The following is an 18,620-nucleotide window of genomic DNA, read 5'->3' on the forward strand; positions in this document are numbered from 1 at the left end:
TGGACCATCTCTAATCTCACAGTGAGTGCGTGTGGATCATCTCTAATCTCACAGTGAGTGTGTGTGCACCATCTCTAGTCTCACAGTGAGTGTGTGTGCACCATCTCTAGTCTCACAGTGAGTGTGTGTGCACCATCTCTAGTCTCACAGTGAGTGTGTGTGTGCCCCATCTCTAATCTCACAGTGTGTGTGTGTGTGCCCCATCTCTAATCTCACAGTGTGTGTGTGTGCCCCATCTCTAATCTCACAGTGAGTGTGTGTGTGCCCCATCTCTAATCTCACAGTGTGTGTGTGTGCCCCATCTCTAATCTCACAGTGTGTGTGTGTGCACCATCTCTAGTCTCACAGTGAGTGTGTGTGTGCCCCATCTCTAATCTCACAGTGTGTGTGTGTGCACCATCTCTAGTCTCACAGTGTGTGTGTGTGTGCCCCATCTCTAATCTCACAGTGAGTGTGAGTGGACCATCTCTAGTCTCACAGTGTGTGTGTGTGCACCATCTCTAATCTCACAGTGTGTGTGTGTGCACCATCTCTAATCTCACAGTGAGTTTGTGTGGACCACAGAAATGTTGCACAGCAGTAGCAGCAGCCCCGAGTCTCTGCACCACCACCACTACGTCAAGGACTACAACTTGCCTTCAGTAGTGGAACTGTGGCACTCGGGCTCCGAAATGTTAAAATGAAATGTCGCTCCACTGGTCACAGTTCAACGGCGCTCGCAGGCAACAACAACAACAACTGCCTCGAGAAGCAATCGTCAACCTGCAAAACGGGGCTCTCGCCAACCGCCACCAAAATCCCCTCCCTCCATCCCCCCCACCGCTCGCTCAATGGGGTCGACTCCGCTCAGAACTCTGCCTCCTCGCGTGCCGACTACACCACATCGCGTCCGATCCTCCTGCGGGCGATCATCCCCACCGCGTGCCCCCACACCCGCCACCCCGCGCGCCGATCGGCGGCGTTCCGTTCGTCGCAGCCCGGAGCGCGAACCCGCGAGAGTTTACGTCGCACGATCGGCGAGCGGGCCGGGCCGGGCCGACCGGCCACTCGACCTGCCCACGATTCAGTGAACCGTCACGGTCGTTAGTCGCGAGCAATTTCGAAAGTCAATCCCGCAATTCCATGACGGCGCGGTCTTAATTTGCCTCGTACGCCCCTCCCTCGTTCCGTTCTCCGTCGCCCCTTCCTGCTGGCGCCTACGTGCGGGCTCGGCGAGTTGCGCGCGCGCCTCCGTGTCACGCGAATCGTTTTTTTAACGGGGCGCAGTTTCACGTGGCGTGTTGTTTTACGTGACGTATCGGGAGCAAAAGGATCGACGTTGATCGTCGGCACGTCCGCACGCACGCCGCCTTGGCGCCACGCAGCGCGTTTCATCGCCGCGATGTTCTCACCCGGTGCCGTCTGTTTTTGGTTAAATCGGGGAAATCGGGTTCTACAACACCCCGTCTGGGCTGGCAATGTCATGCTGAAACACTCGAGTTTCACGAAACGTTAGGATGATGAATTGGAACCCACGAGCAACTTTTTTCACTGTGGTTACATCGCAGGAAGGGAGTGGAGTCAGGGATGTAATGGATGGAAACAGAGAAAGGAACGGGAGAGGGAAGAGAGAGGGGAGTGGGAGAGAGGAAACGGATGGGGAAGGAGCGGAGGAGGAACGGGAGTGAAGGGTCAGGAGAGATGAGGATGGAGAGGAAGAGGCTGCATCAGGGTCTCGACGCTGCTGCCGCTGCACGGAGAGGAGTCCGTTCTCACAGTGGGCGGGGAGAGGGGCAGAGTTCAGAGTGGGGGCGCCCACGCAGACGTCACGTGATTTACAGGAGACGCGAGCTGATTTATATAGAGCGGTAAATACAATTTAAAAGCACAACAGGTAGCTTGCATTACACAATTTCTGTCCTTAAATTATACTGAAAATTATGCATTTACAATAAAGTGAGCATCATTCTCACTGATATTGCAAGAAATGTTGATTAATTTAAGCTCGCCGATTGAACCCGTTATTTAATTAGCGTGCGATTTTGCACGCACACGGGAAACGCGTCGCGGCTCCGAGCAGGAGCCACCGGTGACGCAATTTAGCGTCTCGATTCGGGGTCACAGCTGAATTCATGAACAAGACGCCCCCTGCCTTGCGTGGAGATGGTAAAATTTGTCAGAAGACTACAGGAGGTATAATCTGCAGAAACGTGCGAATCAAAAATGATCGACGTTCGCACAAAACGATTCGACGCAAGCGTGGCGAGCGTGGGGATAGATTTGAATCGATTATCCGGTGACGTTACGCGTACGTCGTGTGACCGGGTTGCATGAACCCCGCTTATACGGGAACACGATGGGGAGCACTACCCGCGGCAACATTTATTTGTTCATTTATTTGAATCGGCTTTTGTCAAAAGGAACCCCGAATCGGCACGTTTCACCGCGTCGCACGGCGATCAACCCTTGGGTGGCGCGACGTCGCAACGCGGCCCCCCCGACCCCTTCGGAGACCTGGGGGGGAAGGGGGGGAACCGGTGTCACGCGGCCCCCTCAGGCCTCCTCGATGGCGAAGGACACGACGTTGAGCGACGCCGAGCGGCGCCGTAGAACCTCCTTGCCGCTCGCCGCCAGCGCAGAGACGCGCGGGGAGAGCAGCGGCGCGCCGGCCCCCCCCGTGGGGCGGCCCGCCGGGGTCGGAGCTCACGGCGACGTACCCCTCGGGCACGCGCCGCAGGGAGCCGTAGTCCGGCGGCAGGGCCTCCGGGGCGGCGGCGGCGTCCTCGCGGGAGGCCCCGACCGCCGGCTTAGCGGCCGCCGCGGGAGGGCAGCTGATGTCGGCGACGACGCAGAAGGAGCAGGCGTTGCGCGTCAGCGAGCCGCGTCGCCACGGGGGGGGCCGCTCCGTGGGGCCCCCGATGGCGACGCCGCCGCCGTCGCCGTCGTGGCCGTCGTCGGCACCGTCGTAGGCCGCGTTGGCGCAGCCCAGCGCTTCGCGGAAGCTGGGCGGCGGCGGCGGCAGCGCCGCCACCTCGGAATCTTCGATCGACGTCGCGACCCAGCCTCGCCCGTGCGTCTGCCGAGCGCCGCCCGCCAAGGCGCCGCCCGCTCGCGACGGCTCCGCGACGCCGCCGCCACCATCGTTGCCCGTGCCGCGAGCCCTTCGGCGCTCGGCGCACGACCGGCGCCGGCGGTAGGCCAAGACGAAGACCATGATGCAGCAGTCGATGCCGAGCTCCCCCACCTCGAGCCACGACAGCACCGAGGAGCCGAACCACAAGCTCCACTGGCTGCCGATGTTCGACAGCAGCCAGATGACCTGCGGGCACGAGCGGTGAGCGGGGGTGGGGTGAGATGGAGGAGGAGAAGAAAAGAGATTTGAGCGGCGTCGGCTCGAACGTCGCGTCGACACGGCACCGATGGCGCGCACCCGCGGAGGAGCCGTCGACCACGCAGGCGACACCACGGCACCGGGGCCTGTGGGCCGCGGGGGCCCGGCCCGCGGCCTACGGAGGCGAGGCCAACCGGACAGGGGTTGGCCCACGCCAACCACGCCACTGGCGGCCCGGCTGCGGAGCCGGTGGATTACAACGGGATCATCGCGCGATACGCGAGACTCCCATCATGGTGGGGATCGGATGGCCAGTAGGCCACTGACCTAACGGTTCGGATTTTTGAACATCCAAATGCGAGACCCCACTGCGATGTTGTGTCAAGTTATTTTTATCGTCCACTCTCCGCACACGCACCCGCGACCAACTCGCTCACGCGCACCGACAACTCATCCCGCGCGTTGCGGCCGTCGCGAGTGTGGGACTCACGTTGGTGGCGGCCGACTCGCTGATCGTCTTCATGTTGAGCTCCCGGAAGTAAACGTTCAGCTTGGCCACGTCGTTCCTGACAGAGGGAAACGCGGCAGCGCTCGCCAGATTACTCGCACGAAGCTGCTGGGAGTCAGCGGCGCGTAAGGCCCAGAAGGCCGATGGTTGCGTGACGTTATGTTGTCGTAACACTTTTTTTGGGGGGATTTTTGTTTACTTTTCTGGGTGCCGCAGTGGCGAGATGTTAACTACCTCGCCTGGTATGCAGGAGGCCGTAAGTTCAATCCCGAACCTGACGCCTGCTGTATATTTGTATTGTTTGTGTCTTCCAGTTTTTCCATCCACATTTAGAATCAACGTGCGTTTGGCTGTGGAAATGTATCACAAAAAAAAATGTGCGTCTTACCTCACAGTGGTGACGGAGTAATTATTCTGCAAGGAGAGGAGGTTGAAGATCCATTTCTATGGAATAAAAACGCGCACACGTTACACACGACACGTTACACACGACACGTTACACACGACACGTTACACACGACACGTTACACACGATGCGCGAGGATGGAAAAGTCGCGTGACCGTGCGTTCGTGTTAAGCGTAAATTATTGTTGTCATCATTCTCGAACACCTCCGATGGCCAGAAAAAGCCACGGTGCATGGACGAGGTTGACGGTGCCAGGAGGTTGTGGGCCTCACCTCGGAGCTGCTGTCAGGCCAGGTGGCGTATCCTGGGGTCACGGCAAAGCGCTTCGTACTGGGAACAAAACATCGAAGCAAGCGGGACAAAAGCCTTTGTTGTCAATACTCATCAAGCAGCCACGGTCTATCCATTGCTGGACGAAGGCCCTCCCCAGGCTACCACCGCCTCTCACGATGTTGCGACGTAATATTTGGATACCGCCGTTTCCAGCTCACTTCCTCGCATGCGAACGCAAGGCAGATGGGGTGCGGGGGGGGGGAGAGGGTGACGTACGTGCAGGGCTGTGCACATTTGTCAACGCAGCCGAGCTCGTCGGAGATGAATCGTCGGTAGAGTTTGTAGTAGCAGTGTCCTGCAGGCAGACACAGAGGGAGGCCAGCGCACACCCCGTCACCAACGCCCACAACCCTCCCCCTTCGCTCACAGCGTCACCACCGCAGAGCGACTCTGCGGTCTTCACCGAACCCGCGGAGCGCCACGTCCCCAAGGTGGCGTGGTCCGAGCGGGGAGCGGCAGTGCAGCGAGTGGCGGTGCAGTGGTCGTACATTTGTATATCGCACCGTGCGTAGCCAACCGAGCTAACCGGGAGGTGCGGGGGAAGGACAACAAGCTAAACAGCTCTAAAGGTCAGCGAACCCGAGTTCCATTCCCAGCCACGGCTACTGTCGGCGACATTGGCACCGGGACTGGGCCTTGTCATAGGTGGTCAGGTGTGGCGCTGGCTCGTGTGCCACCGTGACCGCCCCGCCCCCCCCCCCTTCTTGCGCTGCGCCGGGACCCTCATCAGCGTTGGCTCAAAGTGCCGGCACCGACGGTGCACTGAAGGCTCCCCGGGGGATCTCTGTGTGCGTCGGTGTGAGCGTGGAGAACGGCAGTTTTGCAAGCGGTTAGCACTGCACTGCTCTACGAACCCGGCAACACGAGTGATGATTATGTGAACCGATCATGGACCTCCCCTGGGTCGACTCAGCCTCACATGAGTATCTGGTGCAGTGTGTAAGCATCACTACTCGGAGACAAAGGCGGCCGGGCGTTGTGCTGGCCACCCGCCCCCTTGCGTGCCGTGCCGGCCTTTCATAGGTGCTACTCGCTAACAGCACTTGCCCTAACAGTCTGTTAAGGCTACACGGGGGATCTTTGTCTTTGTTACCCCACGCCGTGTTATTGTAGCTGCAGTAGGCGGCGTTGGGAGGGAGGGGGTAGAAGTAGTGACCACAGCCACACGCCTCCACCAGCGCTAGCTGGAAGCAGGAGCGCACGCACGCCTGCACACACGCACACACGCACACACGGGTAAATACGCCAATCCCTGTCTGCGATATCATCTTCGTTAACGCGTGGCACGGCGTCTGTGGTTTGGCGGCGATGGCGGGTGGGCGGGGTGCTCCGTCACCTGCACGGTGTAGGCGGAGGAGTAGAGGTTCAACACGGGAACGTCGCTGCCGTCCTCCGTGCAGTTCCCGTACGGGTCGGGCATTCGAGTCGCCTCCAACTGTACAGGAACAGGGCATGCGTCTCACCCCACGTCACACACCGCGCGTCACACCGCACATCACACACCGCGAGTCATACACCACACATCACACCGTGTCACACACTACATGTCACACCGTGTCACACACCACACGTCACAGACCGCGCGTCACACCGATTCACACACCGCACGTGACACACCACGTCGTGCACCTCTGGGGTGCCATAAAGTGATAACAAAACAAATAAGGGAAGGAGAGTAGTAATGTCAATCTTGTGTGTTTCTGTTCAAAATAACATTTACCAATGGCCCACAACGTTCATCCCACAATGCTCTGCTCCATCCCACAATTCCCTTATGCATCCTACAACGCCGTATAAAGTCGCACGATGCCACGCTCCACCGCACAATACCCAGGGCGCCCCGCTCTGCCCGACGCGACCCACAGCACCCTGCAGCACGATGCCCGCGTGGCGCGCCCCGCACCATGCGGATGCCGAGCGAGGTCTCGATGCCGGGGCGCATGTCGAAGCCGCCCTCCTCCATGAAGGGCGGCGACTCCTGGTCGTGCACCATGATGCGGGCGCCCGCCACCGTGGACAGGAAGGGGATGTAGTCGTTCTGCTCTGTGCGCAGGATCAGCGACAGGCCTGGCACGGCAAGGAGGGCACTTACTCTCACGCGGCGACGGCGGCGACGTCCCACGACCCGCACGTTCACGCGAGACGAACGCATCGCCCCGTGCGGCCCCGCGGCCGCTCGCGAGCGGCGCCTAGGCACGGCCGGCACGGCGCACGAAGGGGGCGGTGAGGCCAGCACCCGGCCCGACCGCCTTTGTCTTCTAGAGCCGCTGACGTTCTTAATCACGCCACCGAGAACTCGTTTGAGGCTCGGTCGACCGAGAGGAAGGCCTAGGACCGGTTCGGATATTCGTCACCGGTGTTGTGGCCGTGAGCGGGAATCGAACTCGGGTCGGCCGGGTCGGGACACGACTCGTGCTGCGACGCGGCGCTCGGGAGAAGCCGTGAGAGCGCGGCTCACCGTAGTCTCGGCCCGGCTTGGAGGCTTGCCACAGTTTGGACGAGTTTGCGCTGTTGAACGTGTAGCAGTTGCCGTAAGTCGGGTGGTGGAAGCGGCTGTATTCACTGCGCGCCGGGGATACACAGATGGCGTGGACAGAGAGCCGCGCTTAGTGGAAGCGAAACACGCGCACACGCTCGTGGACACGTGTCGGTGTGCGTGTGCGCACTTGTGGAGAGCGGTGGTGCAGCGGTGAGCGCACTGCGCTACGAACCCGGCGATCCGAGTTCGATTCCCGCTCACGGCCAACACCAGTGATGATTCTCTGAATCGGTCTTGGGCCTCCACTAGGTTAACTCAAATTAGTACCTTGTGTGATGAGTAAACATCGCCACTAGGGAGACAAAGGCGGTCGGGCGTGGTGCTTGCCACCCACTCCCTCGTGTGCCGTGTCGGCCTTCACAGGTGCTACCCGCTAATAGCACTTCTCCAGACAGTCTGTTTACGGCTATGCGGGGGATCTTTGTGCAATAACTACGACACTCCACACCGTCTGCTTCGTTCACAATGGACGTTAAAGACGCCAGACTGGGAAATTACTCGACTGGAATAGACAGCAGCGGCAGCCGCAGCCACCGCCCCCCTACTACGGAAAACCTGGTAGGACCCTCCTGAAAAAGCCGGATGGCGGCGGCAGTGGTGGTGGTGGCTACGCTGCTGCACGGGCCCGCTGGCTCGACTCCAGCGCGATCGAGGCAGCAGCAGAGAGGGTTGATGGATCACCGCACACAGGTGTTGTTGCGAAACTCCCTTCCCGTGGGCATCGAGGTGCGACACCCTTGATTACCAGGAGAAGGCGGTACAGCAAGTGAACTAATCGGCATCTGTTTCCATCTGCATGGGGATAGAGCGTTGCCCCCTCGCACGCATGTGGATTTTCTCTGGGCGCTTCGGTTTCCTCCCACATGTACAATAAACACTCGTCGTTAATTGGCCGATAACATCCTAAAATAAAAACTCCAATGCAGCGGGAACCCAGTTGAAATACAAAGAGTCCTTCAACTCACTCCGGCATTCCTGGATGAATAAGTGCATTCTAATGATCATTCTTAATAATCACGATGCGAACTATTGCAACTCGCGCCATGCGAAGTGCGAGTCGACGCGCGCTCGCCTGTCGCTGCAGGGCATCCCGCTGAACATGCAGGAGAAGATGAAGTCCCCGATGTTGGCGTCATCAGACTGCTTGATGTAGGAGGGCACCTGGCTCATGATGCTGACGTACTGGAAGGTGTACCACTCGGTCACCGCCTGCACGCCCGAGCCGTACGACTGGTAGAAGCAGTCGCCGCCCGTCGCGTTGCACTGCACGGGGGGCGGAGACGAGCGGGGGACAAGGGGAGGGGGGGGGAGACACGGCCGACGTCAGCCCGAGACACGGCGGGACGAGGGCACTCGTTGGTCGTTGGTCACGCGCCGGAGACGTGGCGAGGAGGTGCGAGAAGACGACGTGGGCGCAGCGAAGACGCAGGGACGCACGGGGACGTACGACCCTCGGGGCGGGGACGGGAAGACGCTAGGTAGATGCGGCGAGCGGCGGGAGAGCGCGAGGAGACGTGGCAAGACGCCGGAGGAAACGAGCGTGCGAGAGCCGACGCAGCGACTCGTGGGAGAGGCGTCAGAATGAAGGCGACAGGGCGAACCCCCGAGGTGACAGCGGCGCACACACACACGCACACACACACGCGCACACATACACACACACACACGCGCACACATACACACACACACACACGCGCGCGCGCACACACACGCGCACACACACACACGCACCAGCTTGAAGCCGACGGTGTCCGGCCCGGTCCTCTCCAGGACGACGCCGGTGTCGAGCCGGATGCCCGGGGCGGCGGCAGTGCCCGCAGCCTGCGTGGCGGGCGGCTGGTAGCCGTAGAGGCGGTGCAGCGCCTGCCCCGTCATCGAGTCGAGCTCGCGCAGGGAGCTTTGCACTACCTCGTACCTTACGCACACGCGGGGGGGAAACAAAGGTAAAGAGAACGATCCCCCCGTGTAGGTTGCAGTGTTTTTAGACACGTGTCTGTCCATCTGTCCATCGGCATCCAGTGTTCCTTCTGTCTGTGCATCGTCCATCCATCTGTTTGTTCATGTGGTCATCCATCTAACTGTGTCAACGTGTGCGTACATCAGTCAGTCTGTCCATCCATCTATCCACATGTCCATTCGTCCTTCTATCTATCCGTGTCTGTATCCATCTCCCTGTCCGTGTCCATCTGTCGAGTCTGAGTGTCCATCCATCCTTCTGTCTGTGTCCACCAATCTCTCTGTCTGGGTGTCCACCTGCCTTCCCCATGCAGCAACTAGCACCAAACTACGCACCCACCACACTCACCGCACCCAACCCAGAGACCACAACTCAACCACCCACGTAGCCAACCACCGATCCACCCACCACACTTACCAGAACCCACCCACCACACTCACCACACCACAACCCAACCCACCCACCACACACACCACAACCCAACCCACCCACCACACACACCACAACCCAACCCACCCACCACACACACCACACCACAATCCACCCACCACACACACCACACCACAATCCACCCACCACACACACCACAACCCACCCACCCCCACCACACCACACCACTACCCACCCACCCACCACACACACCACAACCCACCCACCCACCACACTCACCACAACCCACCCACCCACCACACACACCACAACCCACCCACCACACCACAACCCACCCACCACACACACCACAACCCACCCACCACACCCACCACAACCCACCCACCCCCACCACACCACACCACTACCCACCGGTACGGGTTGAGGCTGCAGACGGTGATGGCGGGGAAGGTGCTCTGCTGGAACATGAGGCCCATGGTGACGGCCACCGTGTAGCTGTAGTACTGCAGGAAGACGAGGGCGCTCGTGTAGTAGAAGAGGATGACGGTGACGATGAAGAGCAGCGACCAGAAGGCCGTCTTGAGCTTGTTGCGCTTGGAGCACACGAGGCGGATGGCGCCGTGGATGGTGGTGTTGTCGCAGAAGAACTCGAACATCTCCTCGTACGAGTCGTAGAAGTCCGTCACGCTGCCCCTCCAGAACTCCAGCACCGTGGGCGGACGGCGCTCCGGCGCCGCCGCCGCCGCCCCCGTGCCCGCCGGCTCGCCCATCGCCTCGCCCATCGCCTCGCCCGCGGGGGTTGAGCGCGGCGGGGGCGGGTGGAGGTGGTGGTGGTCCCTGGCCGCGGGTGCCTGCGGGGTTGCCGAGGGGTGGTGGCGGCTTTTGGTGGAAGAGGTGAAATGGCTGCCGAGGGGTGGGGGGGTGGGAACGAGGTGAGCGGGTGAGAAACACACAAACGATAAAAAGCAAACAGACCCTCGGAGATTCTCTGCCGAAAGCCACTTCCTTTACAACATCGATTGGGAAACATATTTCATATTTCAGAAAACATTTCATATTTATAAATATTATTTATGAATAAATATTCATATTTCAGAAAACCACGTGCACATTGTTTTTATTTTCACTGGAAAATAAATAATAAAGAACTCACGACGCGCGTCTGGAGCTTTCCTTAGGCCGCGCCGTTCAGCAAAGAGCGCAACGCTCGTGGGCTCCTCCCGTCCCCACGGCTGACGCTCAGATTCTTGAGTCTGGGTGGCTGCTCGCACGACACGGGTATAGGGGACAGCGCGGCTGTTACCGGGCCGGAGATCGCCGCTCTGGAACACGGCGGCGAAAAAACCCGGCCGCACTCCGTCCTGAATTCCACCACCACCACCACCCTCACCCAGCCAGCCATCAGGAGGCCACCTGCCCCCCCAGCAAGCAGTGAGCTGCCTTGCATCGCTTCTGAACCGGCCACGACAGGTGCAGTCACCTTCTCCACAAATTAAAAGTTAAAGGATTTCTCAAATGTGACTGTGGCCAACGCAACAGTGGAACAAATTGCCAGTCGGTGGGTCTTTGTGTGATGAGTCTGTGGGTCTCTGTGCGATGAGTCTGTGGGTCTCTGTGCGATGAGTCTGTGGGTCTCTGTGCGATGAGTCTGTGGGTCTCTGTGCGATGAGTCTGTGGGTCTCTGTGCGATGAATCTGTGGGTCTCTGTGCGATGAGTCTGTGGGTCTCTGTGCGATGAGTCTGTGGGTCTCTGTGCGATGAGTCTGTGGGTCTCTGTGCGATGAGTCTGTGGGTCTCTGTGCGATGAGTCTGTGGGTCTCTGTGCGATGAGTCTGTGGGTCTCTGTGCGATGAGTCTGTGGGTCTCTGTGCGATGAGTCTGTGGGTCTCTGTGCTATGAGTCTGTGGGTCTCTGTGCGATGAGTCTGTGGGTCTCTGTGCGATGAGTCTGTGGGTCTCTGTGCGATGAGTCTGTGGGTCTCTGTGCGATGAGTCTGTGGGTCTCTGTGTGGTGAGTCTGTGGGTCTCTGTGCGATGAGTCTGTGGGTCTCTGTGCGATGAGTCTGTGGGTCTCTGTGTGGTGAGTCTGTGGGTCTCTGTGCGGTGAGTCTGTGGGTCTCTGTGCGATGAGTCTGTGGGTCTCTGTGTGGTGAGTCTGTGGGCCTCTGTGTGAGGAGTCGGTGGGTCTCTGTGTGATGAGTCTGTGGGTCTCTGTATGAGTCGGTGGGTCTCTGTGTGTCCGCCGCGAGCGATCTCCGAGGGTACGGGTGGTATCGACATTCGCTCTCCGCTGAAGCCAGCAGCTGGATTCACAACTCGGACATCGATTCACAGTCGCTACCCGACTCGTATCCATACTAAACCGCTCGCCAAGGCGGCAGGCACAGACCACGCCATCGGCTTCAACGGAGACCGCTCGCCGCACGCAGCGCACCAGAAACTCGACGGAGACAAACGTCGCTCACACGGCCGTCCAGCTCCCTCCCCGGGGGATCGAGTGCCGTGAGCGAGCGCCCGTCAAGGCGGCCGGCAGCGCGATTGGGCGAGCCTCTCACCCACCTTGCCTTCCCAAAGCAGCCACCTTCTCATGCCGTCGTGGTGGATCACGGAGAGGGCGGCGGTCATAGGACGAGCTGGCGAGTCAGCCCGCGGCGGAGGTGGACATGGGCCCACGGCCTGCTCCACTGCCACCAAAGACAAAGATCCACCGTGTAGCCTTAACATCTCCTCTACTTAGCCCTGAGAGCGGTGGCAATTCCACATTCTTATGGCGGGGGCGAGTATATCTATATCACAACCACCGTCGACTTTACCACAACGTGGTACTTGCTTTGTTCACACTGGAGAGATGATGGGCTGTCACCCCCATCAACCAGGATACGAAGTTGCAACCTTACGATTGCTGGCTGCCCGCGCCGAATGACTCCACTTCTCTACCCAGGGGCTGTGCTGCCAACAGAGGCCAGTGCAGCAAAGTGCATCGTTCTGCTCTGTGCTCTACTTCCAACGTCTAGCTACGTTGACCAGCGCGGTGAAGTATGGCAAAACAAACAAGTCACACATGACATGGGTAGGCCCTCATCCAGCGGTGTATCGGCAAAAGGGCTGTGCTTGTTTATTCAGAAAATCATCACCGAGTCTCAAGACTTTTTTTCAGGAGGGTCCTGCTACGGTGGGATGACCGCCCAATTCCATGAACGAGACGGAGCGACGACAGTAGCTCGCGTGCAAGGGGCTACACACACGGGTGAGCTCGCGAGTGATGGCGACAGCCTGACGGACTGGGGAGGCATTGATCCAGCAGTGGAGAGATCATGGCAACTGGGGCGGCACGGTGGCGAGATATTATCCGCCTCGCCTGGTACGCAGGAGGTCGCGGGTTCGATCACGACCCTGACGCCTGCTGCTGTATATTTGAAGTTTGCGTGTCTCTCTCCCCGTGGTCGCGTTTATTTTTCTCCGGGTCCTCTAGTTTTTTCCCTCCACATTAAGAAACGCGCGTTGTAGAGGATTTGTCTGCTTATATTTACACCCGATAAGCCACTCTTCGTTGAGCCGTCATTGGTGATGGCCAGGCCGCTTCTGAAAGAGAGCTGCACAGCTAAATGGGATCACAGCTGGTAAAATATAAAGAGTTTAGCTGCGTTGTAGAGTTGGCTGCTGCTGCTGCTGCTGCAGACTGTGCGTGTACAACTTACCCTTCCCTCTGCTCTGTATCGGAGAAAAACAAACACACGGGGGAGGGAGAGAGACGCGCAAACTCCAAACGTACAGCAGGCGTCAGGGTCGGGATCGAACCCACGACCTCCTATATAGACAAACACGCTTAGACATACTACTGGGCTAATACAGATATTCATCACCGCTGTTTCGGCTGTGGGTGGGAATCAAACTCGGGTCGCCGGGTTTGTAGCGACACACACAACACACACACACACAACAACACACACACACAACAACACACACACAACACCGCTCTGCACACACGGACACCCGATACAGGTGACGGACACCGCCATGGCACTGAGCGAGTGTAAGAGGAGCAGATTGTTGACTTGATTGGATGAACAAACAACAGATTAACCAGGTGAACTTTTTAAACGGGGAGAGAGTGGGAGCGGCGGAGCAGCGGTCTGAACCCGGCTGCCCGTGTTCGGCACCCGGCCACGGTTGTGAGTGGCTACGGGATAAGGGGCCGTCCATAAATGACGTCACGCGATTTTGGGCGATTTTTGACCCCCCCCCCCCGTTCGTCACACGGCGTCACAAAAAGTCAGACCCCCCCCCTCAAATATGACGTCACAAAGCACAAAGCTCTGCCCCCCCCCCAATTAAAACATGCTTCAAATCGCTTTAAACTATTGTCATTGTAGTGCGTATTTAATGTGCCGCTGCACTCTGATGTTGTAGGAGAAAACATTTAGAAAAAAAGTATATTTTATTAACTAGAACGTGTTGTCTATATTTATTTAAAGTTGCGCATTTTTATGTGACGTCACATTTCTCACCCCCCCCCTTCGTCACAAATGTCTGACCCCCCCCCCTAGGTGCGTGACGTCATTTATGGACGGCCCCTAAGTGATTGAAAACAAACTTATTTGAGATTTATTCTCAACAAATATGAATGGCAAGTGATAGTGTCAACTTCAAGTTGTCTATTCATCTTCTTTTGCTTATTACTATTTAAAATACAATATTCTGTATCCTTGCTGACAGCTTTTTAAAAAATATATAAACTCCAACAGTCTCGACTCGGTCACGAATCGTTCTACTGAGCAGCCAAACCGCAGATTCCTAGCTTCGCGAACGACTCATCCACACGCGCAACACAACACACACCCACCCATACACGTGCCCACCCATGCACGTGCCCACCCATACACGTGCCCACCCATACACGTGCCCACCCATACACGTGCCCACCCATACACGTGCCCACCCATACACGTGCCCACCCATACACGTGCCCACCCATGCACGTGCCCACCCATGCACGTGCCCACCCATGCACGTGCCCACCCATGCACGTGCCCACCCATACACGTGCCCACCCATACACGTGCCCACCCATACACGTGCCCACCCATACACGTGCCCACCCATACACGTGCCCACCCATACACGTGCCCACCCATACACGTACCCACCCATACACGTGCCCACCCATACACGTGCCCACCCATACACGTGCCCACCCATACACGTGCCCACCCATGCACGTGCCCACCCATACACGTACCCACCCATACACGTGCCCACCCATACACGTACACCTTGATTGGAAACATTTCTTGAGAACTAGTTCTTGTTGTTTTTAGTTTGCTGTCCTTCCACGGCACCTCCGATTAGCGCGGTTGGCTACGTACGGTGCAAAAGAAGTCTAACAAACACGTAGAGTCGTAGACGCGCCCGTGTACGCGTACCAACGTACGAACTGCGTTCTGCGAACTCGTCTCTACCCGAGTCGCCTGCCATCATCGCCTTCCTTTCTTCCGTGTCGCTCTCTCTCCGTGAGATTTACTCCGGAACTTTGCACTCGATTCTCCTCACAGTCACCATCCACATTGTCCACGTTGCTGCTGGAACCCAATTCGCTCGTCGCCTTACCCGGCTTCTCGTGGCACTGATACATGTTCCCAATCGAATCCACATTCGTGTCGAGTCTCTTCTTGAATAATTGCACACGTCCCAAGACATCTAAAGCTGTGCCTTTCTCTAATTATGCTCGTGAATGAGCGTGTGGGTTGTCACCCTGCTGCTGTATATCGCCTTGTGTGTGAACAGAGGCAGCGCGCACATCCGTGTGGAGATGGTGCGTGCCCTTGTCGCCCACAATGCGGCACCGCGGTGGCGAGGAGATGTCGACTACCTCGCCTGGCTTACAGAAGGTCGTCGGTTCGACCCCGACCCTGACGCCTGCTGCTGTATTATTTGGAGTCTGCGTATCTTTCTCCCGGTGGCCGCGTGGATTTATCTCCGCATTTTCCGGTTTTCCCCTCCAAATTTTGAAAATAATATCACGCTTTTAGAGTTGTTTGGCTGCTATAAATGTGCACAAATAACGCCACTGCGTTGAGCTATCATTTGTCGCTTCCGAAAAATAGCTTTAAAGCGCAGTGGGCCTTTCCTGGTCTAACAAAGGTTTTAAATCGTTTAAATATAGCACTGTACAATCCAGCAGCATTTGATTAAACAGCCTGCTGCTGCTGATGAGACCCAGAATGGTGAAACTGATTCAGAGATCTCGCGATTAAAACCAATAATAATGCTCCTGGGAATCGCGTCTGGCCCGCTAAACTAATCCAGGGCTCATGGGACACCGACTCAATAATCTAGCTCCACCACCATCGCCTCGATGTAATACTTATTACCGGCGCGCCTCTTACATCAACATCAGCCGTACGAAGATCGAGAATCGAATTAAATGTCAGTGCTAAGCCGCGTAATGAGTTTATAACATGCAATCCTGCAATGGTTAGACATACAACTACACTTGACGACTATATGATGAGTGTATTTAAGTTACGCATTAGACCGTCATAGAGGTAGCATTGTGTGTGTAGTCGGGGTGTGGTGGTCAGTGCATGACGCTAGGTACCTGGCGACCTCAGTTTGATTCGCGCTCACGACCAATATCATTGGAGAGATACCCGGTATGTCTACGGGTCTCTCTGTGTGAGTCTGTGGGGTCTCTGTGCGAGTCTGTGGGGTCTCTGTGCGAGTCTGTGGGGTCTCTGTGCGAGTCTGTGGGGTCTCTGTGTGAGTCTGTGGGGTCTCTGTGTGAGTCTGTGGGGTCTCTGTGTGAGTCTGTGGGGTCTCTGTGCGAGTCTGTGGGGTCTCCGTGTGAGTCTGTGGGGTCTCCGTGCGAGTCTGTGGGGTCTCCGTGCGAGTCTGTGGGGTCTCTGTGTGAGTCTGTAGGGTCTCTGTGTGAGTCTGTGGGGTCTCTGTGCGAGTCTGGGGAGACAAAGGCGGCCGGTCGTGGTGTTGAACCACCCAGCCGGAGCATTGCGCTAAGAAGCGCTCACTAACAGAACTTGCCCCGTCGGTGCGTACGGAGAATGAACGAGTGTGTGAGTGAATGAGTGAGTATATGAGTGTATGGATGCGTGAGTGTGTGAATGTATGTATGTGTGGATGTGTGTGTGTGAGTGAGTGTGTGAGTGTGTGCGTCAGAGAGCCTCACCTGGGACTGAGGGCGAGCGAGCGTCTCGCTCGGGCTGTGGGTGCGAGGCTCTGCAGCCAGGAACGACCCTCGTCTCGCCTTTGAGCGCCACCCGAAACCGGTCCGGCCTGCCCCACCCCAGCCTCGCACACAGCCACTCGACAAAGGCCTCCAGCCCCCCCCCACCTCCTCCCCCTCATCCCCCTCCAGCTCCCCCCCACCTCCTCCAGCCCCCCCACCTCCTCCCCCTCCAGCCCCCCCATCTCCTCCCCCCCCGTCCACCTCCCTCCCCCTCCCGCCCCGCTATACGGCCTTTTAACAGAATGTCGGGGCAAGTGATTTTTTTTTTAGCGAATACCCATGGAAGCCGGCACGGCACGCGAGGGGGTGGATGAGCAATACCCCACGCCCCGGCCGCCTTTGTCTCCCCAGTGGTGATGTTGACACACCGCGCCAGGTTCTACATCGCACCAGGGGAGACTTGGGGCCGCTTCGGATCATTCTGAATCGTCACTGGTGTTGGCCCTGAGCGGGAATAGAACTCGGGTCACCGTGAGGTCGCGAACATATATTGCAGTGCTCCTCACCACTCGCTGTGTGTGTGTCAGGAGGTGGAGTTGTAATCCTCACCACTCGCTGTGTGTGTGTCTATAGATGGAGCTGTAATCATATCGTTGTTGCTTCACAGTGGAGGAGGCTCCCACAACCGTGAAACGCGGAGATCTCCACATTGTACGACGGTGCATTGTGGGTGCTAGACTGGGCATCTCGGAGGTGTCCAATGGCTTGAGCCCTTTGTCTTTAGTAAGACGAAGATGGTCGGCAGTGCCGGCCAGCACGTCGCGTCTGTAGAACTGCTTTGTGTGCTTAGTTTGTTGTCATTCCCCGGCACCTCCGATTAGTACCGTTGTGGCTACGTACGGTGAGAAAGAAGTTCAAGATAACTGTGCATACTCCACATGCGCGTGTCGCTTGCGGGTCGTTGGGAAGTCGTTGACCTCCACGTGGCACCCACGTGGCTGTGGCCCGCGTGCCACGTGTCCCCGAACTGCGCTGGACACCAAACTTTGTCGTCCGATTTGAGGAGGTAATCGAGCAATGAGCCTCCACTCGTCTGCCCCTCCATATGCAACATATGTGTTTCACTCATCCCACCAGCCGCACGGCCTTCTGCGAGTGCACACTATCGGCACAAGCACAATTCTGGAGCGATCTGTAAGTTATTAATCAGCAGTCAGGCTTGCTGGGACTAATGCTGAACTGCCGGATGTTCATATGTCAGGAGCGTCTCTGTTAGATTTGGGTCCTAGATGTACGCAAAACGATCGACTACACAACATGAAACAACATTTAGCCTCATTCTGCAGAAGATGAATAACAGAACAAATAAGCAGATAATCCGCCTCCTTGCTAGATCCGTCCATCCGCAGAAATGAAAGTGTCTTGTACACATCCTACTTAGACACGTGACGGGGTCTACAGTTCCTGCGCACACACGTTCTCCGATGTACAAACAAAGACACAGATCCCTCGCATAGTCTTAACAGACGGTTGGGGCAAGTGCTGTTGGCGAGCACCTATGAATGCCGGAACGGTACACGAGGGGGTGGGTGACAAGCACCACGCCCGACCGCCTTTGTCTCCCTCGTGGCGATGTTTACACACCGCACCAGGCACTAATTTGAGTCTGAGTCGACCTAGGGGAGGCCCAGGACCAGTTCAAATAATCGTCACTGGTGTTGGCCGTGAGCGGGAATCAAACTCGGGTCGCCAGGTTCGTAGCGCAGCGTAGCGCTAACCGCTACACTACCGCTCCCCACTCTCTGATGTACACGCGCACACAAACTCACACCATCCCCTTTCTCCAATATTTACACAATAGCTTTTGTACAAATGGACGCTTTATCATTAAACATAGATTTAAAAAATGATGTTTGGGAATGCGTTAACTACTGGCGGAGAAGTGACGACGCAGTGGTTAGCACACACACAGACACACGTTATACACACACATAC

The 18,620-nt window shown here is 57.5% G+C and overlaps 1 protein-coding gene across 1 annotated transcript; it reads right to left on the bottom strand.

Moving 5' to 3' along the window:
• Positions 1–2,416: 2,416 nt before the first annotated feature.
• Positions 2,417–16,698, bottom strand: LOC144945010 (epithelial sodium channel subunit alpha-like). The gene is given in 16 exon segments (XM_078873165.1): positions 2,417–2,655; positions 2,657–3,298; positions 3,801–3,876; positions 4,207–4,262; positions 4,497–4,554; positions 4,774–4,852; positions 5,651–5,765; positions 5,894–5,992; positions 6,461–6,624; positions 7,016–7,119; positions 8,169–8,359; positions 8,828–9,011; positions 9,855–10,346; positions 10,597–10,704; positions 12,002–12,126; positions 16,626–16,698. Coding segments are annotated over 13 exon segments (2,262 nt in total). The 5' UTR covers positions 10,226–10,346; positions 10,597–10,704; positions 12,002–12,126; positions 16,626–16,698; the 3' UTR covers positions 2,417–2,532.
• Between the last annotated feature and the right edge of the window lie 1,922 nt (positions 16,699–18,620).

The sequence above is a fragment of the Lampetra fluviatilis genome, chromosome 36, assembly GCF_964198595.1.
Source record: "Lampetra fluviatilis chromosome 36, kcLamFluv1.1, whole genome shotgun sequence".
NCBI lineage: Eukaryota > Metazoa > Chordata > Hyperoartia > Petromyzontiformes > Petromyzontidae > Lampetra > Lampetra fluviatilis.